Source organism: Hesperophylax consimilis, chromosome 22, assembly GCF_061612785.1.
Source record: "Hesperophylax consimilis isolate HC1 chromosome 22, BYU_Hcon_1.0, whole genome shotgun sequence".
In the NCBI taxonomy this organism is placed as follows: Eukaryota; Metazoa; Arthropoda; class Insecta; order Trichoptera; family Limnephilidae; genus Hesperophylax; species Hesperophylax consimilis.
Window position 1 is genome coordinate 5,031,256 of NC_142857.1, and position 26,665 is coordinate 5,057,920.

Here is a 26,665-nt window from a genome sequence, read left to right on the forward strand (position 1 = left end):
GATTTTTTGTTGTCTGAATTATTCAAGAACAAAATTTTTGGTAGGAAAATAAAGTAGATTCTTATTAATTGTTAACCAGGAAAGCTTAAGTAGCACTTTTTTCATTATAATCTTCAATAAAACTTCCATTACAATAACAAAAAAAAAACTTTTTATTCTGACAAACACAAAGTCGAAAAGATAACGTGGAAAGTCCTTTTTTTATTTATTTTCTATGTGACACCTACGAGCGCACCTGTCTATGCAGTACAAGGGCAGGGGAGCTATGTCGCCACCTGGTAGGGCAACGCTGTGAGGCGGGTTAAGGTAGGGGCTGTAGGAAGGTCCGGTTTAAATGAAGGAGGTAAAACAGATGCCGGTAGCTCGTTCCACATACGAGCCCTCTGACACAAAAACGAGTCGAAGAAGCGACCCGTTCTCATGAAGCCGACATCAACTTTTCTGTGAATGGGTGTTCCGTTTACGTGAATACCACACCAGACTCCCAACTGAACAGAACCAGTGGGGTTATGACATCCCCAATTGGTGTATAATGTGACTGAATTGCGTGGAGAATTGAAGGAGATGAGAAAATTTAATTTGGGAAGTACCTGTTTATTTTTGACTCATCACCAAACACGGCTAAAGCCATTTAAAGCAACTTTTCGAAACTAAGTGGTCTTTTACCAGATATTCAGAGTATCTACCACAGAAATATGGCTATAGGTACTTTATTGACAACCTCCGTGGTTGAGTGGTTAGGATCCTCGGCTACGAATCATTTGTGTTATTTCATAATTCATTCATTTAAAACAATGTATGAGAGGACCACCATTCTGAAAACGAATAGTTGATCTAAATGTCTTTAGCAGTGTTTGTTAACCAGATCTGGGGGCCTACTCTGTCTCCGATTTAGCCACGTCACAAACTAGTATTAAGCCTTCCCTTACGGTGTTAAAAAATTTCTCTTCCTCCGGTGCTATACACTCGGTAAATATTTATATATTGTAATTACTTAATGCAATACATAAATCTATTGCGGAGGAATACATAAAATTTGATATTTACTGTGTTTGGTATATTTAGAGAGATATTTCATTAATTAAAGGCGATGTTCACTCAGTTGACAGCTCCGGCAAGGTAAGGTTAAACCACCAAATTACTGGTTTGTTAATCCTAAAGATACAGAGGGGCCCCCTGGATAGCCAGGTCTTAACCACCTTCAGTCTCACAAAATACCCTGATTGGGGATGCCATAGTCTCTCTTCACGCGATTGGGAGCAGTTGAGATGCGTATGTATTTGGATATTTTATCTGATTGATCCAACTTCTCTTTGATCTCTAGCGATTGATGAATTTCTTCGTAAAACTTTGTTTACGAATCCAAAAATTGGTTCTCAAATTAATGGACTTTGAGGCTTGCTGACTTTAGCCAAGATGGGTTATTTGCCGCAGATAATGTAATACATCAAGTTGGGGTTATTCCCTACTGACAACTCATAGCCGATAATTATCACAACACTTAATTCTTACTAACTTATACCAAGACGGTTGGAGAATCTGGTGTCTTCTATTTATATAAATAATAGTTTCTGTGACGGTGGGCAAGCGGGCAAGCGATGGGAAAAGGGGATGGGATGATTTTTTATAAATCTCATGTAGACATTAACCTCCCTCTTGTTATGAAGTGTGGTTTGCTACGATTGGTGATTCAGCAGGGGTGCCCGCGTTCATCGGATGAAGTGAGTGTTCAGGATACGCCTGCCCATTAACTGCGTGGCCTTCCAGATCGCGAGAGGCTGATTTGGTGACACCCTTCGACCTCTACAACTAGCCTCTTGACCCATCGCCTTGCGCAGCAGTGGGAGAGATAAATTCATATGCAGTGTTTCCAACTCAACTACTTCAAAATATGCTAGAGTGATGGGACAAATATGCCAGAAATAAGCTAAATTACTTTAAAAAATTCCAAAAAAAAGCCAACATAAATTTAACTTAGTATTTGTTGATAAATAGAGTGATGGGAAAAATATGCCAGAAAAATGCTAAATTACTTTAAAAAATGCCAAAAAAAGCTAACATAAATTTAACTTAGAAATAAAATCAGTGAAATAAAATATCAATATCTTCATCTTCTTCTTCTTCATTAACAGCAGCTGATGTGGAAGGCTGAGAGACGGAATCGTAACTTTCTTTGGTCCCAATGCAGCGTAGTACTTCGTCAGGAACATTGTAAGAATAACAGCACTTTCCTGCTCTCTTTAGGCCAAATCTCACGTACAAAATGGCATTCAGGGTTCTCACCGCCAAACGATTTCTGAGTTTTGTTTTGACCAGACTCATTTGGCTAAATACACGTTCAATGTCCGCATTTGAATGCGGCAATGTTAAAATAGACATTGCAAACTGACATAAATCACCGAAGGGGTTATTATTAGCTGCATCTTTATATTGCATGACTTCATTCCAAAACTCTACAGTGGAAGTCAAGGATTCCCATTTAATGTGAACTATGTTTCTCCATTGAGACACCAGTTTTTCAATCGATATCATTTTTGTTAGTCAAAAAATTGGTTTTTATTATTTTCATATTTCTGTAAAAGCCAAATAAATATGCTATATTCTAAAAGCATAATAGTTATGCTAAACATAGATTAATTATTACAACCTCCCTAACCTAAAATGGAAAACAAGTGATAGTGGTTTCATTGTTAATGAAAGTCAAAATGATCGTGCACGTGAGATTTTAGATATGACAAATTTTTTAAATCTTTTACAACATAACTTTATATACAACATAAATGATCGCTTACTAGATCTAGCAATATCAAATTATCCTAAATTGTTCATTGAGAAATGTAATGATCCTCTGTTACCTGTTGATAACCATCACCCCCCTCTTTATATTAAGTTAAATATATGTGGCGTCGAGCCGAAACCCGTTGAAAAAACTCTCAACTACAAAAAAGCAGATTTTGAATCTATAAATTCTCATCTTTCGCATGTTGACTGGTCTTTTTTGTCTGATGTTAATACTGACGATTCCTTAGAAAATCTATATTCAATATTCTCCACCACTATCAAATCATATGTACCACTATTTACTCCTAAAAAACATACATATCCAACATACTTCTCATCAGAACTAATAGCCTCACTACAACAAAAAAAAATACTTCATAAAAAATTCAAAAAAACTCTGAAGAAAATCGACTATACAAATTTCAGTGAAAGTAGGAAAAAATGCAAAGATCTCTCTAAAATCTGTTATAAAACATATATAAATTCTATCGAGAACACAGCCTTAAACTCGAACAATCTCTGGAAATTTATTAAAAAAATAAACAACGACAGCACAGACTATCCTCCAGAAATGCACATGGACGACAAATACGCCAACAATACGCAAGACATTGTAAATATTTTTTCTGACTTCTTTAAAAATGTTTATGATGATGAAACACTAGAAGAAAATATTCCTTCATACACATTAAAAAAAACCACACATTTAACAGACTGCTACATCACCGAAGAATCTTGCAAAAAAAAATTAAATTCCTTAGACATAAACAAGTCTGCAGGCCCGGACACCATCCCGCCAATTTTCCTAAAACAGTGCTCCTCCGTATTGTCTAAACCACTAACCATTTTATTTAACCACCTACTATCCTCTGGATATTTTCCCGTCTACTGGAAATCCAGCTATATTATTCCAATATTTAAAAAAGGTGACGAGACTGACATTTCAAACTATCGACCAATATGCATACAATCTGTATTACCCAAAATCTTTGAATCTTTAGTTTTGGAAGAAATATATCCTACACTAACAAAATTAATAAATGACAAACAACATGGCTTCGTTAGAGGTAGATCAACTACAACAAATTTACTACTGTTTCAAAACTATATATTGGAGTCTTTTTCTAAAAATAAACAAGTTGACTGTATATATACTGATTTTTCGAAAGCCTTTGATAAAGTGTCTCACAAAGTACTGATCCAAAAACTTCATGCTATAGGAATCAGAGCAAATATGTTAAGCTGGTTAAGTAGCTACATATCTGGTAGAACTTTACTTGTTAAAATAAAATCTTTTTTATCTAAACCATTTTTGGCCACTAGTGGCGTACCGCAAGGTAGTCATCTTGGCCCAATTTTATTTATTGTTTTTATAAATGACATAGTCAACTGCTTTGAAAATGTCAATGTACTGCTATTCGCTGACGATATTAAATTATATAAAGAAATAACCTCATTAAACGACTGTCAAGTTCTTCAATCTAATATAGACATGCTAAATAAGTGGTGTTCACAAAACAATTTATATTTAAATGTAGAAAAATGCAAAATTTTGACCTTTTCCAGAAAAAAAACATCACAATTTTTTGGCTATTCAATAAATAAAACAAATTTAGAAAGAGTAAAGGAAATGCGAGATCTTGGCATAATAATGGATGAGAAACTAGACTTTACGGCCCACATTCAACAAACTGTGAATAAGGGTATGAAAACATTAGGTTTTATATTAAGAACAATTAAAAACTTTAAATCTTTACAAATCATAAAACTATTGTACATATCCCTTGTTAGAAGCCTGATAGAACATAACTCCATAGTTTGGTCACCCTTCTACAATGTACATATTCATAATGTTGAAAGAATTCAAAGAAAATTTCTACGCTTCTTCAATTTTAAACTTAACATCCCTTTAGAACACATAAATTACCAGTCATTATTGAATCATTTAAATATTCCGACATTAGAAAACAGAAGAAAAATAAACGACCTAACCTTTTTATTAAAATTATTGAACTCTAAATTCGATTGTTGTGAACTCCTGCATTTAATAAATCTACACATACCTACACGAACAACTAGGCAAATATCAACATTTTACATACATACATCTCATTCCAACTATAGTTTTCACTCTCCAATACAACGTTTACACAGTCTTGGTAACAAATACTTAAATAATATAAATGTATTTGACAATAATTTGAACTTGGCCAACTTTAAACGGAGTATGTGCGAACTATTTTTACATACTTTGTAAACTATTGTTATCAACTAATTTTATACCTTCTTATTAACATTATCGTTGATTTGGAGGATTTTGGCAAATTTTATATTTTTTGTCGCACTTATTTGCACTCTATCATACCTAATTTTTTAAACTCTTATATTTTATGTAACCTATATTTTGCTAAATCTGACATTTTTATATGTAATCTATATGTATTTTTTTTTTTTATATAAAATGTATATGTAACTAAAAAAATAAAGATGTACATTATTATATGTAAAAGCCCTATGGGCGTTTAAATGAAATAAATAAAATAAAATAAAATTATGCCAAATTTAGCATATAATATGCTAACTTGGCAACACTGTTCATATGTCCGTCACTCCTGGACACACTGATCCCTAGATTCCTACCCAAACATCATACCATTTATCTTGCAAGAACTTCCTCTCCCTCTGTTCCTTAAAAAATGGAAATTATTAAATAGAATAGTCTCCTCTCTGGGGTTAACGTATAAATAATTTTAAAAATCTCTACAAAATTCAATCTACTTATATTTTAGAATAGCGAAGTCTTCTGAATTATTAATTTTATTTCAAGTCCCAAACCACTGAAATGTATAATCATTATTTCCCGATTTCAAGTCCAATTCCGCTGACCTTGAATGAATGAACTCATTTAAGTTCACTCAAGTTGGTAACCAAACTACACAGTACTAGCCCGGTGACCTCAATCTGTTTGCAATTTCACGTGGAACAGAGTCCACCTTTATGTCAGAATTAAATTATTCATGGGAGAGCTATTTTTAGATTTATGTATTCAGATTGAAAAAGTAGAAATTGGTCATGGTGCTTTATCTTTCGTGAATATAAGAATTTTAATGTAATTTGTCTATTTAGAATGCAGTTAGCAATACTTTCCCATAAATAGTAGAAGAAAGGAAGACTATAATAACATACATAATAAATATATACTAAAAAAAATTCTACCTTCTCAACAGAATCACTTTTTAAATTGTTTCCAGTACCAAATGTCAATGACATATTTGAGCAAGCTTCTATTATAAAAATGTGCAAAGAAAAAAATAACAAAGTATTCCTAGAATTTTACAAACTGATGAGAAATGGAAATCAATTTATTACACCTAATTTTAAAACAACACAAATGCAAAACCATTATTAGGCCATAAAAAACTAAACATCACATTGAAAAATTAATATTTTTTACAAAAATAATGTAAAACTTATGTAAGAATCATGGCTCCCTTATCAGACACAAGAACTCCTCTTTTCTGGTAAGGTATACATAACCAATGATGATCGTAATATTGTTAAATATTTATGTATCTATATTCCTTATATAACAATTTTAAAAATAAAATAAAAATATTATGCCAAGTTTGCAAAAGTTTTGAGCGATCGTTTGCCATAAGACGCCAAATTTATAGAACTTAAAAATATTAAATAAATGATGAAATGTAGGTGAATTCATTGGCTATAATTGAATTGGCGTGCAATATCAGCAATATCAAATTTTTCTAATTTCAGTGTATTCCAACTATAATTAATGTGAACCTATATACATGAGTAGTTTTACATTAATCTTTCTAATTCTTCAATACATACTCGCAGTAATAATTTTTCAATACAACGCGTTATATGTGTGTTATTATGTCTTATGTGTTAATTGTGCTACATACGGAAAAATATCTGCTGGTGTCTCCACAACATCAAGCACACACCCGCTTTTCATCAAACCGGGGATGCGTGCTCCCTAAAACTAGAACCACATTCGCTCAATGACAATTCTGGTTCATCGCTCCTAAAATATACAATGCATTGAACACCGATAAAAAGTCAATTGATTCTATATCCCTTTTTACTATCCGTGTATTACAAAGGCTTTTTAAAAGGGGACAAACCTTCTTTAAAGAATACTTGAGTTCCTAACACTGTTTCGACTCTTTTTCTAAATGTGTCATTAATAGCTAACTATGTATAACAATTATTTTATAAGCAATAATTATTAGCTTGAAACACTCATCCACATTGAAAAATCTCCTGATAAAAGATACATGACGCCAACGGGACCTTTTATCAGGAAATTTTTCAATGTGGATGAGTGTTTCAAGCTAATAATTATTGCTTATAAAATAATTGTTACCCTTTGTGCTATGCATAAAAAATCTTGTCTTAAACATTAGTTTACCAAAAAAATAATAACTATGTATAATTTAAGGTGAGATTATTCAACACTGGGAAACATTTATTGGATAACCAATACATCTGCCGTAAGTCACCCAAAGTGGTTCGCTAAGTGTTGTGACTTAGCAGGGGTGCCCGGGTTCATCGGGTAAAGTGGGTTCAGGATGCTAATGTGGTGAGATTTGTCCGAGTCTTGGTGGCAGATGCATCTGCCCACCAACTGCGTAGCAGGCCGGATCGGCAGAGACTGTTTGAAGGAGACCTTTTGACTTCTCCAGCAGGACTCTCTCAGAACATCGTCTTGCACCGCAGTGGGAGGGATGGATTTAAACGTTCATCGCTCTTTGACATAATGACCCCCAGATTCCTACCCACCCCTCATACTCTTTTCTTTCCGATAACTTCCTTCCCTTCCTTTCCTAATAAGACCTTCTAAACAGCATCCCCAAAGATGACATAGGCTCTGAGGCAAATTATTTTCTTCAGGGCCTCCTGGGTGGAGCTTATGTTAAAAAAAGTTGTATAATATTTAAAATGTCGTTGTCCGTGGCATATTTTAATAAAATATTACTTGGGTAGTTTGTTGAAGATCTCGTCATTATTGTTAATTGGGACCGTATGGGAATATGGAGATTGGATTTGAAGAGATCAAGGATAGCGGATTTAGTGTAAAAATATCAAATTGTCATAGAGTCTTAAGGCTTTTAATGATTTTTGAAGCAAGAATTGTGTGTCAATGAATAGTGTGTTTTAGACGCTATATGAATATGAATGAAGCAAGAAGTGTGTGTCAATAAAGATTATGTTTTAGATGCTATATGAATATTAATGATGCAAGAAATGTGTGTCAATGATTAGTATTTTTAGACGCTATATGAATATGAATGAAGCAAGAAGTGTGAGTGTCAATAAAGAGTATTTTTAAGACGCTATATGAATATGAATGAAGCAAGAAGTGTGTGTCAATAAAGAGTATGTTTAAGACTAATATGAATATGAATGAAGCAAGAATTATGTGTCAATAAAGAGTGTGTTTAAGACTAATATGAATATGAATGGAGCAAGAAGTGTGTGTCAATGAAAAGAATGTTTAAGACTAATATGAATATGAATGAAGCAAGAATTATGTGTCAATAAAGAGTATGTTTAAGACTAATATGAATATGAATTCAGCAAGAAGTGTGTGTCAATGAATAGTATTTTTAAGACGCTATATGATTATGAATTAAGCAAGAAGTGTGTGTCAATAAAGAGTATGTTTAAGACGCTATATGAATATGAATGAAGTGTGTGTCAATACATACGTATGATATTCTATCCTTTGAAAATGGCGTGATGGTTATTTACCTAGTAAATGAAAACATCTTTTGGTTGTTTGTCTTACATAAATTATGTGGATCGAGGATGAAAATTGGTCCCTAATTAAAATTAAAGCGGTTTATCTACGTTAATTTTCTCTTTACTCGAGCTTGATTTATTCGCTAGTGTCGAGATATCTTTAATTAATGACTTCTCAGATGTCAGGATATAATATAACGCGAAACGTTCATTTAATGCGATCACTACGAGTTTAATTAATATTGTGACTTGTAACTTCCAACTATTTCATCATTTAAGAAGAAGATAATACTAATAAATCGAAACGAAACATGAAACAAAACACAAAAATATAAAAAGTAACGGTCTCACTGGGAATCAAACCCAGGATCTATGTCTTACTGGGACAACGCCTCTAACCACTCTGCCATTAGGACCTAATTATTATACGTCATTTTTGTCGACCTCATTATATCAAATTTCGGAATTAATATCATCTTGCAATTACTACTCTCTTTTTGAATGATTACAAAGTTCTAAATAATTGGTTTGTTACCTAAACAGTGTCTCTGATAAACACATCCGATTTTTATTTATAAGTGATATCTATTGACTTTCTCTAAAAGTCTAAATAAATATATGTGACACCTATTGACATTATCTAAAAGACTAAATAAATATATGTGATACCTATTGACTTTCTCTGAAAGTCTAAATAAATATATGTGATACTGACTTTTTCTTAAAGACTAAATAAATATATGTGATACCTATTGACTTTCTCTGAAAGTCTAAATAAATATATGTGATACTTTTTGACTTTCTCTTAAAGACTAATTAAATTTATGTGATATCTATTGACTTTCTCTTAAAGTCTAAATAAATATATGTGATACTTATTGACTTACTCTTAAAGTCTAAATAAATATATGTGATACTTATTGACTTTCTCTTAAAGTCTAAATAAATATATCTATGTGATACTTATTGATTTACTCTTAAAGTCTAAATAAATATATGTGATACTTATTGACTTACTCTTAAAGTCTAAATAAATATATGTGATACCTATTGACTTTCTCTAAAAGTCTAAATAAATATATGTGATACTTATTGACTTTCTCTTAAAGTCAAAATAAATATATGTGATACCTAATGACTTCTCTTACTCTCTAAAAGTCTAATTTTTATTTTATTTTTTTCAGAATTATTAGAATAATTTTTTTTAGAATAACTTTTCACTTAATAACTTTTGAATGTTATACCCGTCAATGTAAAAAAAAAAATATATATATATATATATATGTGTGAAACCGCACAAGAGTCCCAACTGCTCCCGAACATCTGGAGCCAATGAGTCTGAGGCATCCCCAATTGGGGTATGTTGTAAGGTTGAAGTCAGTGAGGAGGGCAAGAAGATGGGGAAGAGGAAGATGGGGAAATACCTGGCTATTCAAATACTTCGTATTGTGGCGAACTTGCGAATTTTTTTTTTTAAATCCTCAAAGTTGAAAAAAAAACTTTTTATGTTGATGATTCATTTTAATGCTTAAATGCTTTTCATATGAGTATTCTTTGTCTATTTTACAATATTTTATTTACACTGCAAGCCAAAACATTTTAAGAAATCACAAAAGTTAGTTTTTTAATTAATTGTTTTTGTGTTTAATTGGTAGAACTCCATTTATTTTTGAAAAATTGAATTAAAATTAAACTTAATATTTGCAGAACTTGAAAGTAACTTATTATTATTAAATTATGTCAAAAAAATACAGATAAATATTAGTATATCTGTGTGTAAGGATATAATGGCCAACTTCAGAGATAGCCTCATTTTTATTTTTCTCAAAAAAAATATAACTGCTTCATTTGTACACGCAATTGCTTCATACGAAATTTTATAGCATAGTAATGATCAGCAGAATCCATTTCTAGCCAAAAAAATGCACTTGAAAATTCAAGTCTCTATGTCTATGAAAGGCGATTTTCAGCCCTAGTATCCTACATATTATTTCAAATGAGTAATTTGTTAAATAAAACAAAATATTCTATTAAAATTTATTGCGCACGCCGGGATTTAAATCCGCGACAAAGGGGGTTTTGGCTCTGTGTGAACCTCTCTTCGTAGTTAATATAATAATTAACCCTTCGGGCTTCGGAAGGACATTACTAGCCACAAACATCATATTCCATTATAGCTTCTGAAGGACAGATCTGACCGGGCCGTTAACACTTTATAAAAGTATTGTTATCTTTTTTCTATAAAGCTTTTGTAGATACGAGTAAGTGATATGTTCGTCATCTGAAAGATAAACAATTATTCTTCTCAGATTGTATCAAATATTTATAAATTATTATATTAATAAAAAAAAATTTAACTGTCAAAATACATGATTACGAACTGTCGACATTTTTTCATTTTGACAGTTTTGACAGACAAAGTCAAAAAATGATTTCAATTTTTTTATTGTATAAACGGCATAAAAAGTGAAGTTGCAAGAAAATTCACCGTGTCGTTGGGACTTGTTGGTAAAAATATTTAAAAACCTGAAGGGTTAATACGTCTTATGGGTTAATCGTTTATGTAATTTAACCGGTTGATTTGTGTATTTAATAATTATAATATTGTCTAACCACAGTGAGGGATTCTTATGAAAGTTCATGAAATGCTGAAAAGTTATATAGTTGATTTATGGTAAAAATATTGCTTTTTTCTTTATTTACTTTGTGAATGAATTTTTATCATCACTAATTAAAAACTACCCTTGCCAACCTTTGCCCTCAGAGAGTTCTCAACTCATAAACTATTTGTATTGGTAAATCTTACGCAAATGTACTAATGATAAATTAAGACGAGACAATACCCTAAAATAAAGTTGAAATCTTAACGACGTAAGTGAAGAAGTCATGCATATAAATATGCGATACGCGGTTCTGGTTTATTGGACAGTCCTAGGGTTGAATTTGCTCTATCAAATCCTTAAAATAAAGTGAAAATCTTAACGACATAAGTGAAAGTCGTGTAAAAAAAATACTAAAAAACTTTTTTTAGCGATTTGCCTTGATATCATGAAGATACAAAGAATTTTAGTTGTAATGCAAAAATATTAGATTTTCATGAACCCGTGTTCCGACATCATTATAATATATTCGTAATTTACTAAAAGTTTATTAGGAAACTTCGATTCTTTCGTAAGGCGTACAATCTTGATTTTAACCGGAATTACCAATAATTTGAAGAGATTCTCAATAAATTAGCAATGGTAATTTTTCTACGTGTACGTCCTTACTAATAAATGTGTTTTAAATTTAACACAAATGATAAACCACCACATAGGATAAATGTTTTTTTAATTTTATTATTTTATTGTTCTTTAAAGTTTTATTTATAGAATTAGGTATTATATTAGGTGTTACAGAATGTACATGTTCAATTACAATTAAAATAAGTAAACATAATATTATTACTAAATTTAAATATACATAATAGTATTACTAATTTAAAATATATTTAATGTTACTACTAATTATTAATATACATATATATAATATGATTACTAATTTAATATATACTTAATATTATTACTAATTTTTAATGTACGTAACATGATTATTAATTTTAAATAAACAAAATATTTTTTCTAATTTTAAATATACATATTTATCAGTTTTTTATCAATTGTGCAAAATTTAAAGAGGTTTTTTTAAATCGATGCCATACGTAGTAATGCAAAATCATGTGTTTTTGGTTTGAAAATTTGGAAGCCTAGAAATATTTCAGATGCTTTAATTAAATACTGCGAGTAGAATACATCTTGGCCTTTGAAATAATCGAGTATTTTTTACATAAGTCTTTTTATAAGCCCAGAAAAAAATAATGTAAAGGCCTATGAAAACTGCTTTAAAGTTCAAAATTTCCTACTTACGAACCCATTTTTGGTTTTGATTTTATTGAATAATGTGGAAAATTAAGTTATTTATAAAATGATCGAAAAACATTTAAATATTTATGCCTGAAAATCCACAAAATAAAATAAAAGGCACTTTTTGGCCATGTTTTTTTCTTGCAAAATCAAAACAGGCGGATGGTGTTAAGCGGGAATTGAAACCTTATCGCCATCTATGTAAGGGTTGTTATTGATAGCGGCTCAATTTAAAATATTACACGACGTCGTGCATCGCCTTAAGGGGGAAGTATATAAAATTTCCATATTTGAAATTTAAAGGAAGAACGCCATTTCTTTTGAATCCTGAAACACGTTCACATCGCATTTCTGTGTTCTTCTTAATTCTATACATCACACGTAGATCACTTTTCCTTGGCGATTTAAAATTCCTCCGGTTAATCATAAGTCAGCCTTATCGAAGGGTTCCGCTTCCGGCCGTTTGTCACTTCGCCGGATATCCGTCGCTCTTGAATATTCAATCCACCATTACCGGAAGCGTCCTTCTTGTTTATTGCCGCCTTTTAGAACCCACCTGTCTCCTGTCTACAACGGATTTTATAACTTGAGAAAGTATTGTATCCCTACGAAACATTTGAATATCTTGGAATTATTTTAACGCATTGATATGTGTGTTTAAATATCAATTAATAAAGAAAATACCCTAACGGGTTGTTTGAAGAGTTCATTTTAAACTTATTTAAGTTAATTTTCAAGTTCTGTGAAAGTCCTATTCATGTTCTGTTATTATTCAAGTACTGTGAAATAACCGGTCCACGATGAAATAAAACCAGAATTTGAATTGAACTTTCACAGAACTTTATTTTAACTTAGAAATTAGATGAATTGTTGAAATTTTGTTAAGCAACCCATTAGTGTTGCATCCGAAACTGCTTCGGAGTTACAGCTTAAGATGAACATGAATAATGGGGACTGCAAATGAAGTTAAAAACGAAACGAAGCACATGAGTTTTATTGGGATTGGGTAGAAATCATACGTTTAGGGAATGAAAGGTATGGGAAAGAGGTAAAAAAGAGAGACCAATCACTTAACACGAAGCAGCACACAACACAATCACAATATAGTGAGTTCCACTGCGATACCTCTAGGTAATGGCGCCACAACACAATGGACGAATTCTTAAACTATATTAAGAACTTTCAATGATTCCTTCTTTTCAAAGATTATGTTGACGATAACCACAAAACCACTTGCTTCCAGTACTTCAAAACGTCTTCTGTCTTTTCCAAACAAATTGCACTCGAAATTTTCAAAGTGTTACTGTTATAAATTTCCAATCCTTTTCTAGCAAGGTGATGGTTGGAGATAGGAGGGAACTGGATAAATGACATTCCAGTAAGAATTATGCATATTGTATATTTCAAAACCAAACACTTAGGACGGGTTGGTCCAAAGAATTTGAACAATTCATCGAATTTGAGTTATGTGAAGTTACTGGTCCATAATGATACAGCAAAAGAACTTGAACAGGTTACACAGGAGTTAAACGCGAGTATCTTGTGAATGGTGCGAGTTAGAGATTTCGTATTCGTAAACAGGCGAATATTTCAAGCAACAAAATTACACAACCACAATTAAACTACCAAAATTTAACTTCCAAAATTTCATTAGCTATACACAAGGAAACAATAACACATTAAAGAAACTTCAAGTGGAAGAAAATTTACCAGGAAAACACACATACACACTAAAATTACGGTTATGGGTTTAAATTATTATTATTATAGTTTTAAAATGTTGTGCTTTTGGTTTGATTGTTGTACATTTTTAATTAACGATAGTGATAAATATACTGCACATTTTCTGCTAGATAAGTAGTTTATGAAGCTATTGTTATTTTTATTTTATTTGGTTTTACGCCCAGCTGGGCCTTTGCATGGATTTTAAGAAGAGAACCTATCGAAAATTATATACGAGGTTTTATAGCATTAAATAACGTTAAACTGATAAACAAAATATAACATAATCTTATTAAAACATAAAATAATAACATAACAATGACATCAAATAAAATAGAAACTAAAACAAAACTAAATATAAGACAAATCACCAAAACTACTTTTAAAGCTGCAGCCAATTCCCCTATTTCTCGCATCCTTCAAACATTCGACTCAATTCAAACAAGCACAAATACCGATATATTTTTTGATTCTCTCCCTCTATTTAAGAAAAACTTTTTTAGCACACTGAATTCGCCCACACAACACATACAACCACACACAGACACACATGCACACGTACACACACACAAACACTCACACACACCTCTCTCCTTCCCCAGCACACTAATTTAACTTAAAAATGTAACTTAACCGTAAAATGTATAATATACCTCATATGCATATATGTCAGCGACATGTCATTGGTACCAATTATTGTACTAACTTTTATAATTTTGTAACTATTGTCATCTATGTAATTATGTACTGTTTGTTTCTGCAATAAACAAAAATAAAATAAAAATAAAATAAAGTAATATGATTTAAGATTTTCACGGCCAAAAGTATTTTTGTTATTTGTTTTTGGGGTGTTATGCCGTGTTGCGCTAACTCCTTCTTTAGCCAACGTTTCGGACAGCATTGCAGTGTCCATCATCAGGGCAGATATATAAAAATTCAGCCTTCGTAAGTTTGTCAAAACCCAAAAAGTAGTTTTAGACCGATTTCACTGAAAATTTCAGAGCTTGTTCTTATTAGTGCCAGGAGTGTTTAGAGAGTGATTTGGATGATAGAAAAAGACGTCGAAGTCCAAGGAAGACTTAACGCGGTTCTCTGCACCGGAACGAGATACCGAGTTAATTAAAGCCGATGTAATGTAGTTTTTTTATCGTAACGTTGTTCGTTATAGTAGTGAATGGTGTGAGAAGTCACAGACGCCCGAGAAAGACATTAGCAATAGCGATGCATTTCGGGGTCCACTAGTAATTTATACGATTCAACAAAGTTCTGGTATAGATTACCCTTAATTCTAAAAATGGGGTCAATAAATATATCAATTATACTCACTCCAAATATTCCATTTTTTCCTTTTGTTGTACCGTAATTGTTGATTCCGTTTAACTACTTATGATAAAGTCAAAATGCAATTGACTTGCCTACCAATGGACCATGGACAATATCAGCGGGAACATAACACACCAATCGGTTTAATTGTTGGCAGACGAATCATCTAAACGCGATAAAGATCGACGATTAATTTCATTCATTTAATATATACATCCAGCTAACAATAAAATCTAATTATAAAAACACCCTGATATAATAGAACTTCCTTCTTCTTCTGGCGCTAGTAAAATTAGATTGTTAATTTTAATAGTAAATACCATGAACAGGTTAGAGGCTTTTGAAATGTGGCTTCACCGGAGAATACTCAAAGTCCCATGGACCGACATGATCACCAACACAGAAATTCTCAGGCGGGCTAGAGCAGAGAGAGAACTGCTTAGATTAATAAAAATCAGGAAAATTTCATATCTGGGTCATGTACTTCGAGGGGAGAAGTATCACTTGCTCCAGTTAATATTGAAAGGCAAGATAGAGGGTCGCAGAGGGCCTGGTAGGAGACAAATGTCTTGGCTGCGAAATATACGAGAGTGGACCGGCATTAGAAGTGTGGAGGAGCTATTCCGGGCAGCGCAAGACAAAGAGACATTTTCTAGAGTGATCGCCAACGTCGGGGGGACCTGATACGGCACATAAAGAAGAAGAATGTTAATTTTAGTTTTAAGTTTCTACACATGTAAATATATTTGTCATTAAGACAGTAGTTATAGGCCTTAGTCGTAAGTCACTAGATATAAGTCTTAGATTTAAGTCAGTAGTTCTAGTATTAACTATTTAAGAAATATATTTGTACAGGCACCCTTGAGGTGATTTCTCACAAAATGGCGCTATATAAATTAGCCAAATATTATTATTATTACGCCATTATGGGTTGAATATTTTTGCTAGTTTGCTAGTGAAGCCCTCCATCATAGCACATGCAATATTTTCCGCCTATATTCAGGAGGAATTCAAATATTTTCATGATATTTGTAAGCCGAAAATATTTGTCATTCTTTGAAAAGAAAAATATTAAAAATAGAATTGTCTTCAAATGTCATTTTAGGAACAATTTTCTGGTCCTCTCTGACCAAATCTAATAGTATTTCTCTTCCGTTCTCCCATCTACCAACTTCCCCTTAAATCTGTGTATTCTCTCTTCTAATAACGGCTCGAACATTCTTAGCAAGTCAATTGGAAACGAATAGATTTGAATACGAAAATGGTTTTAATTTTGAAAATGCCTGACATCTCCTGCTTGCTTTGAATATTTTATATTCTTGTTCGCCGGATTGAATACCTAAGCGAATCGCTTTTTTCGGAAAATCATTACAAATTCAAGAAAGATTTTATATTATTCTACGCCATTTATTTTCGTTACTTCAATCCTTTTGTCTTGTAAATTCATTGATGACATGATTTTTTATTTCAATTGTTTCGACTTTTTTTTAAAGTAATCTTATCATTCCCGAATCACGAATGACCTATCAATGTTTGCATTTCTTCTACTGCCGTCATTACACGCGGAAAATGTTGCTTTTGCAACGATGGAGGACTTAGTGAGCAGGAGATTGTACCCGCCACTCCTGGGTGGGAAGCCGACGCTTTGGACCGCTCGACCAACTGAACGATTGGATGTAGTCAAATAAATTATGTATTTACCATGTTTTCAGTAATTCACGTAGATTTCGAAGCCATTAGTTTAGGTTTTGCATAAATATATTAGTGATTCAAAATTTGTTATTTCTAAGAACAGGTAAAATAGTACCAAAACACGCAAAAAATAAATGACTAAATTCATGCATTCGTGAACTTTCTTCGTACATTCTTCTTGGCAGTATTTTTTTATGTGAATACCGCACAAGAGTCCCAACTGCACCCAACAATCTGGAGCCAGTGAGACTATGGCATCCACAATCGGGGTATGTTATGAGGCTGAAGGTAGTGGGAAGGGTGAGGAGATGGGAAAGAGGAAGGTGGGAGAGTACCTGGCTATTCAGATCAGGTTAAAAAAACACGGCTAAAGCCATTTCAATCAACATTTCACTTTTGAATGGTGATATTACATCAGGGGTGACCGGATAAATCATCAATATGATAATTCATCACATCTTTAAAAAGTTACATAAAGTGATAAAACAAAAACTTTATTAACTGGGTTAAGTTAGGTTAGGTTTTGTTTTTTTTCATCGTTTCTAATGACTTTATATCATTTTTTAAAAGTGTGTTGAATTGTCACTGTGTTGAGTTATCATGGAACCTACACCAGGACAATACTCGTATAAATGAATGAATTGTGAAGCAACGTAAGCCTTTCATAAAATAAAATTTACTTGCGCACGCCGGCATTTGAACACGTGACCTTCGGATTAGCAGTCGAGAGCCTTACCCCTCGACCACGGATACCGTCAGGAGTAAGATCTCGTCAGAGGCGAGACTCCTGTGCTTTTGGTTCAACTTTTCATGCCATACATAATAACATACCAAAATAACGATTTTACTCCTTATAGCAAAAGATTGATCTGTCCCCAGTCACGGATCGGATATAACTCGAGAACTATTAGAGTAACGCCTTCCCTTCCCCGTTAACCTTCCCGTTCCCCTTGCCGTTCAGAGTTACCCGCCGCTTCCCTGTATGACCTCATCTGGAAAACAAAGGCCGATATAAATGGAAGTTTGAAAGCAGGGTGAAGGGTGATGGTGTGATCGTGTGTAGACTGTAGAAGGTCTGTCTCTCTTTAGGATAAGGTTCTGACATTTCCAAGGCATTTTGCCAGTCTGCCGAGTTCGATAGCGAACTTATTCTAGGGCACTTGAAAGGTTAGGGCTTCGACCTACCCAACTAATTTCAAATCCAACTGTATATGTGTTATTGATTTTTTAAATATGTTTATTTTTTTTACGACATATTATTTATTTATTTCCAGTATAGGGTAATCTGAAAGTATGTTGCCTGTTTTATTCTGATCATGCGGTGATGATTGCTAACAGGATGGAAGATCTACAGTCTCTCGTGTCTAGGATGAACAAAGTATGCGCATGATGAATGAGTTAATTATGAATCTAAGTACCTAAATCTAAAGTGGTGTTTGAAAGAGAGAGTACGAAAACAGTGTCCAATATGGTAGTGAATGGGGAATACTTGGAGCAGGTGGATAAGTTTGTGTATTTAGGAAGTATGTTTACGAGAGATGGGAAGGCTGACAGAGATATTGAAAGAAGGGTAAATGCAGGTAACTTCATTAATGGACTGAACGCAGTTGGCGATAGCAAAAAATTGGACTTAGATGGTTTGGCATGTAGAGAGAATAAGCAAAGAAAGGAGTGTAAGAAGAACATATGATGCAAATGTGAATGGTAGCAGAAGTTGGGGACGCCCGAGGAAGACATGGCTCGACCAAATGAATCAGATACTTGATTCGGACCATATCAAGAGTCAGAATAATAGAAGAGTGTGTATGAGACGATGTATGAATGTGAATGAGGCTGAGAGTGTGTGCCAAGACCGAGTTGTTTGGCGGTCCGTCTTTATTGTGCCCCTTTGGAACGTGCGCCCCGCGGCAGCTATCCAGGCCCCGCCCGCCCGAACTATTGCTGCGCCACTGGCCGTATTCAGCCTTCACCTTACGTAACATGAGACAAGGGAGGTTTTCGCAAAACAAAGACGTATACAGTATTTGTTACGCAAGTGGCTATGCGGAATTATTTCACATCAATCACGTGGACATAATATATCTATATAATGTTTGACTAGGTACCTTCTTGTAACTGGTAGCCTTTAACTTTGCAAGCATTGGGAGGTTAACTGGTGGAAGTGTCTTTTGGGCTTGTCCGTGAGCCCGAATTTATCTCAACAATGTATCTTTACTGCTGCCAAAAATTGAACAAAGGTTTTATAAATATTTTTTTATTATTATTGTACTACAAGATTTCTGATTTTAACATTCTTAACATTTGGGATGACAGATTTACAAAAAAGTTTTATGGTCATTTAAATAGTACTTTATATACGTACTGTTTAAAAAATTTCATTCAATAGCCCTATTCCTCTCGTCATGCTATGCTGTGCTAGAATATCTGTTTTGTCTTGTGGTATCTTGATCAAGTCGTGGTGCCTTCTATAGCTATGAATGGAATTATGCACTATAGTAAAAGTATGAAGTGTAAGGTATTCCTGAGCCGATAAAAGATTTCTTTCACCTTCCTGGGGCCTAGGAGTCAAAACATCTTATGTACTGGAAGATACTCTCAGTATTGCCCTGGTGAAAGACCACCGTTCAGATTTGAAACGTTGAAATATTGTTAGGTACTTTGCCACCTTTCTCATCCCTCATTTCAATTAAGGATGCCATAACCTCACTAACTCCAGACGATTGGGTATACACATAAAAAGTATGATTTTTTTTTTCGGAGGATTACAAGTGTTGTTAGTTTACTTTATTATACACAGGGTATTAAGGGACTTACTACCAGAGACGGTTCTTTGGTACGTGCTTTTGTGCATTGCACTGTTTCGTCAAAACACGTGTTAAAACAGTGCAGATATATAACTCTTCCCGTGCATTATCGAAGCGCCTTGACGGTGAGTGAATTTGATCATGCATAATCCAATGCGTCTGGAATGTATTCGCTTAAAAAATTAAATGTACAATGTTAGCGCTACAACATTCACACATTGGAATTCGTTCGCGGTGAATTTAAAAGGTTTCGCTATGTTTTCAACCTGTATGTAGCAGTATTATTTAATCAATTATTTAACAAATATAACTTAGTAAATATAATTAATTGCTGTAGGTACCCCGATTCATTCCTTTGCTCTGCCTAAATTACAAACTAGGTTCTTTTTAAAAGTGAAATTCACTGCTGGCAATTTCTGACATATCTTCAACTACTGACATTATTTGTTGGAAAAATGTTAATTAAATTTTGGTTTCCGGTGACATCGTTGATGCCTTTTTATTTTTGGAAAAAACACTAAGACGAACTGTTTATTTGCGCTTGTACATAGTGTAGTGCATACCGTATATAAATATGAATACATAGTTTTATCCGTATAAAAACTCGATTCGTTCGAAAAAGGCAATATTTTATCAGTGATAAGCATAACTTGCAAAATGTGTTTTTCCCAAAATAATTAAATTAGCGTCATCCATGTAGGAGCAAATAATGAATTCTTTTAAGCATACCATTAAATAGGGAGATGACAGAAGGTCCTGCTTGTTAGGGTTTATTGGATCAAGTTTAGATAAATCAGGGACTAGAAGGGACACAGTTGTTGATTGGATAGATCAGGTAGATAGATGCTTAAGATAGGAAGAGGTAAATGGAGGCACTCACATGTCGGGAGTCATAAATCTGGATTTGTACCAGACGGACTTTCATTTAACGATATTCCTACAAAGCATTCGACTTCATGGTATTTTTTAAAATTATTTAAACGATTGGGTATTCGTTTGGATTTGTGACTGATTTTTAAGGTTGGGTTCTACATAGGCTTGTAGTTTAGCATTCCACGGTTAAAGCAAAGTTCGATACTAAATCACTATTTTCGATTAATATTAATAAAAAATTGGTTTACATATAAACTTTATATGATGAATACCAAAAAATATGCTTTAGATAAATTGAAACTTTTCCCATAGTTTCCTTTGAGTAGAATTGAAATAAAATTTTATTTAATCAATTAAAAATTTAAATTGAACCTTCTAAAAAATTATTTTCTTCAATAGTTATGAATGATAACATAAAAGAAACAACTAATAAAAATACAATATTATAGCTAAGATTATCTGTGACAGTTTCCTTTGGTTAACTTTTTTGCTTATAAAATTGTTTTCAAAATAAATAAAAACCACCTTTGTGCTTGAAATCGAGCGTTTCTAGACTCCGTTTGTCAAGCGATTTTAATGTCTATTACCTATATTCGTGACGATATAAGACATACCAAGAATAAACACATTTTTGGCTTGTACCTTCCTCTTAAGTTTTGATTCTTAAACCTGGTTTACACGATTCATAAATCCCTGCCGATCCCCACATGGAAAACATATCGGGACGCGTATTTACTAAACCTGTACCGTTTCAGTCGCGGTGCCGACTGTAATAGAGTTGCTTTTACTGTGCAAAATTATCTACAAAGCTTGTACCGTATCAGTGACGATAATAACATTTGGTACATACACTAAATACTTTAATTTATTACCTACAAAACCATTCAAGTAAGTTATCCCTAGAATATGTAATAAATTAATATATAAAACCGAGGTAATGTTCATATTGCGTATGTGCGGGCGCAAACAAATAATTCATCATAATATTTTAAACCGTAACTTGAAAACAGTGGTCTTTCGTAAAATAATGAAATTAACGCCATATCTGAACGCGTAGATTTTAACGTACGTTACGTTTACCTTTAAGAGCGACTATCCCTGAACAGCATTCAATGCTGTTAAAAATGACGAATTATAATTTTTTTTTTTCAAAAGAAGCAAACACATTGTGATTTAACATTTTAAATAAATTAAATGAAAATATTTGTTTTTGGTCACTTTATTGATAAATTTTATTGTCTACCGGCTTCAGTACCTCCGTACCATCATCAGTACAGTTATAAAAATTATATTATTTACCAAAAATCAAGTATTTTCATTTCATTTATTTTATTATGTTGGGAAGTAAGAGCTTCATAGATGCACGCACAGATGGCAGTGCATAGAGCTTGCGTGGAAGTCCGCAAGATGGAGCCAGTGGCCAGTAGTCGCCAGGGCCAGTGGTAAGGCTCTCAGAAAAACTTACTGTTTCAGATTCCAATTAGCCAGCTACTATTTAGGTCGACTATCGAGTCACCGAATATTAATAAATCCCTGATTAATCTAAAAGAACCACTTATTTATTAACTCCTTCCAAGACGAGTTGAAGACCTGTTTGTACGAACACAACAAATTATTATATTATTAGCAGACTAGCTGACGTGCTCCTGGCGTAAATGTAAATGCCCGTATAAACTTTACATATAATAAATACATGGGTATTATAATAAGGTTTATAAATTTTAAAACTTTAAATTTTTAGTGGAAACTATCATAATCCGTTGCGTAGTTTATAAGCTAGCCAAGTGAATGAATGGATAGGCGATTTATCCGGCAATTGACCTATTCGATTGTGTAATTATTATTTAATTATTATTATTGATTCAGTGAAAGTATGCACAGTTGCCACACGCGTTCCGACATCGTGATAATATATTGGCAGTTAAAAGCCTGCAATCCCGCTTTTAACCGGATTACCAATAATTGGAAGAGATTTTTAATAAATTAGCAATCCCCATTTTTCTACGTGTAGGTGTGTGCAGAAACGACGGACGTAGGAATCCATCTCTCCAACTGCGGTACAAGGCAATTGGTCGAGAGAGTCCGGTTGAGTTAGTCTCTCTTGATATGGGCAACACCGTCAAGATCTGGACAAACCTCACCCCCATGAACCCGGGCACCAAACGTAGCGAACCTCTTGGGGTTACCTTTGGCAGAGGTGTTGGTTATCAAATAAATGGTTCCCGGGGTAGCGGTACCCGTATCCGCTTCTCGATTTGAGAAATCTTAAAAAAATAATAATAATATTTGGATGATTTGTATAGCGCCTATTTGGGCAAAATCACCTCAAGGGCGCTGTACAAATATACAATACATTTCTACAAATGTACATGTGTTATTATTCTTATTTAATTATATATTGTACAGGCAGATAATATTCAGTACCATACTTACCTGCTAGGTCACAGATTAACACTGTTTAGCCTTAGTTGTCAAGCGAGGCTTGCAGTCCTGCTATGGTACGGTGATACCAACCCCAATGTATGGCAACGAGCTGATGAGCTGTCAGATGAGACTAAACTCGAATGGGATTATTGAATGAGGATAGGCCACCAACGTCTACATGAAACAGCTCGATCACAAACAAATATAATGAAAATAATAAAAGAAACACTTTAGATTTTCTTTGGTAGGTTCTCTTAACCCTTCAGGTTTTTAAATATTTTTACCAACGACATGGTGAATTTTCTTGAAATTTCGGAATGCTCTTTAGGTATCTAAAATGTGCTACAAATTATTTATTTTTGAGGATGTCTTTAAAAGAAATACTATTTTAGAAACTAAATTAAATTATCTCTCATATATTTGCATTTGAAAAAAACATTGATCTTTCTAAATAATATTTTTTTAATATCAAACATGGAACAAAAATCCTACCAGGACATTTTGACTCAGAACGCCCATAATTTTGAAATAATTCGATATTTATAAAACATATTCCTTTTGTGTAGGTAATAAGTAATAAAACTGTCACTTTACTTTTTATACCGTTTATACAATAAAAAAACATAAATATTTTTTTAACTTTCAACTGTCGATGAAAAAATGCCGAATTGCGTAATCGTGCACTTTTACATTTTTTAAAATATTATCCATGTAATAATGTATAAATATTTGATACAAATTGTGAAGAATAATTATTTATCTTTCAAATGAGGAACATATCACATATCTACGCATTCTACGAAATCAGTCTGCTCCGAGCGCCGACTTGTCAAGGCACGAAGGATCCAAGGCAGTGATAATACCAATAATTCAGCGCCATTCACGTTTTTACTAGCGCCAAGCTTATGTTGAAGAAACATGTTGTTTAATAGCACCGTACCCCGTGTCATGGCTGTGATGAGCCTATACGTCTCTTCTGCCATGTGGTATTCACAGACGTTCGTGGTGCCGCCCCTGGCAGTAGTTGTTTACTGCAAACAACGTATTTATTTCCGAGTCATGATTATTGATTAATTATATGTTTTTTTTATTGTTTCAGATGGCCATGAAGAAGCTAACCGCATGAAAGCCACGGCTGCAGCTCTCCACTGGCTGGAGGACCAAAGGAAACCTGACTGGGGATGGGGAAATGACACCCACAAAGTCATCATCGCCTTGCAGGTTTGCCATTTATTTTTTACCGTAAATTTGCCATTCCTTAAATTAACTAAAGGTATTTCATCTTTGAGGTGTGTCATCTTTGAGGTGTGTCATCTTTGAGGTGTGTCATCTTTGAGGTGTTTCATCTTTGATTTGTGTTCTTTAAGTTATGTCATCTTTAAGGTATGTCATATTTGAGGTGTTTCATCTTTGAGGTTTGTGCTCTTTGAGGTATGTGATCTTTTAGTTATTTCATCTTTGAGGTATGTGTTCTTTGAGGTATATCTTCTTTGAGGTATGTGTTCTTTGAGGTAAGTCATCTTTGAGGTGTGTCATCTTTGAGGTACCTATTTCTTCTTTGAGTCATGTCTTTTTGGGATATTTCAGGTAGAAAGGGTTATTATGCAAGCACTCTTGCTGTAGGTACAACAAGCCTAACTTCTGGGAGTAACTTTAATGCTACGTATACCGTATTTAGCAGTATACCACATGTACTATTTTAAATCAAGCAACTGAAAGAAAGTACCTCGGTGTAATTATAGACCAATATATGAAATGAACAAACACATGTATGAATTTGTCAAGCGCATTAGGAAATGTATTTATCTATTTATTAGATTATGAAATATTATTAAGTTAGAAAAATTTTTAAACAGTACGTGACGCGCTAGTCGAGTCATTAATTTGTATGGAATTATTGGATTGGGAGGTGCATATAAAAAAAATTGTAAAGCCTGTAAAGGTGGTACAAAAACTAATAATATTATATTTCACAAAAAATTATACAATAAAACATATGCGGAAACTTTGACTAACCAACTAGGAAATTATTAAAGTAATTTTGAAAAAACAACCTACATTCCCTTCGGCAATATTGTTCAAAATTTTCAATTGCAAAAAATTGAAGACATCTCTAAAAATACTCAATATTACAAGTAATTAGCAATTAAAACGTAATTCATAATTAAGGACGGGTTGTTTCATAGAATTTGAACAATTCATCAAATTTCAATGTTGATTTTAACGTTTTGTGAAGGTTTCTATTCAAGTTGTTATTATTTCAGTTTTGTGAAGCAACTGGCCAATAATGATATAATAACAGAACTTCAAGAGAACCTTCACAGAATTTGAAAATCAACTTTGAAAATTGATCAATTGTTCATATTCAAAAAACAACCCGTCATAAGACATAAATATAACATCCAAGTTCCTCTATTTTCTGCACAAAAAATGCACATTAATTATATTTTCAAAGGGATAAAATATTTTTATAGGTATTCAAGAAAAAATAAAAAATGCAGTACTTTCATTTGAACCATATTTATATTTTATAATGTTATCACATCCTGTACTATCATACACTCTGTAGTATTATTTTTTACTCTTATACACGAAACTCAAGAGCTAGTTCTCTTCATTAGTGTAGAAATACTAAAAAAACACATTTTTCACTTTGTTCTTATGCCATTCACTATAGTAATAATAATATTTGGCTAATTTATATAGCGCCGTTTTCGTGAGAAATCACCCAAGGGCGCTGTACAAATATATTTCTTAAATAGTTAATACTAGAACTACTGACTTATCTCTAAGACTTATATCTAGTGACTTACGACTAAGGCCTATAACTACTATCTTAACGACATATATACGAGTATTTACATATTTAGCAACTTACAACTGAAATTAATATTAACAATCTAATCTTACTAACGCCAGAAGAAGGAAGAAGTTCTATTATATTAGGGTGTTTTTATTGTTAGCTGGATATATATGTTAAATGAATAAAATCAATCGACGCATTTAGATGATTCATCTGCCAACAATTAAACCGATTGACTTGTTATGTTCCCGTTGATATTGTCTATTGTCCATTGGTAGGCAAGTCAGTAGCAAAATTGAATGAACGGAATCGCTAGATAATGTGAACTATGTGTGTAACTATGTATTCTTGTAACAATATTATCATTGTCATTACAAGTTGTAAAGCTATTTTTCTGCGGCCAAGCAATCAAAAACAAACATACAATAGTTTTAAAAAGTTTGGAAGAATTCCGACAAAGCAATTACGAAAGCCCAGATGCCAGATGTTATAATCATGTTAAGTTACTGCAAGTTATTCGACATGTTGAATCTCATCGGTATTACAATGGAAGATGCTCTGAGGAACTAGCG

General features: G+C 33.1%; 1 protein-coding gene across 1 annotated transcript in view; it reads left to right on the top strand.

Moving 5' to 3' along the window:
• LOC149412733 (uncharacterized protein CG3556) overlaps positions 1 to 26,665 on the top strand; it is a 68,053-nt gene that overhangs the window by 25,227 nt on the left and 16,161 nt on the right. Inside the window, exon 2 of the mRNA XM_089645002.1 lies at positions 24,390 to 24,511. Coding sequence (XP_089501128.1) covers positions 24,390 to 24,511 — 122 coding nt within the window. The remainder of the gene's footprint in view (positions 1 to 24,389; positions 24,512 to 26,665) is intronic.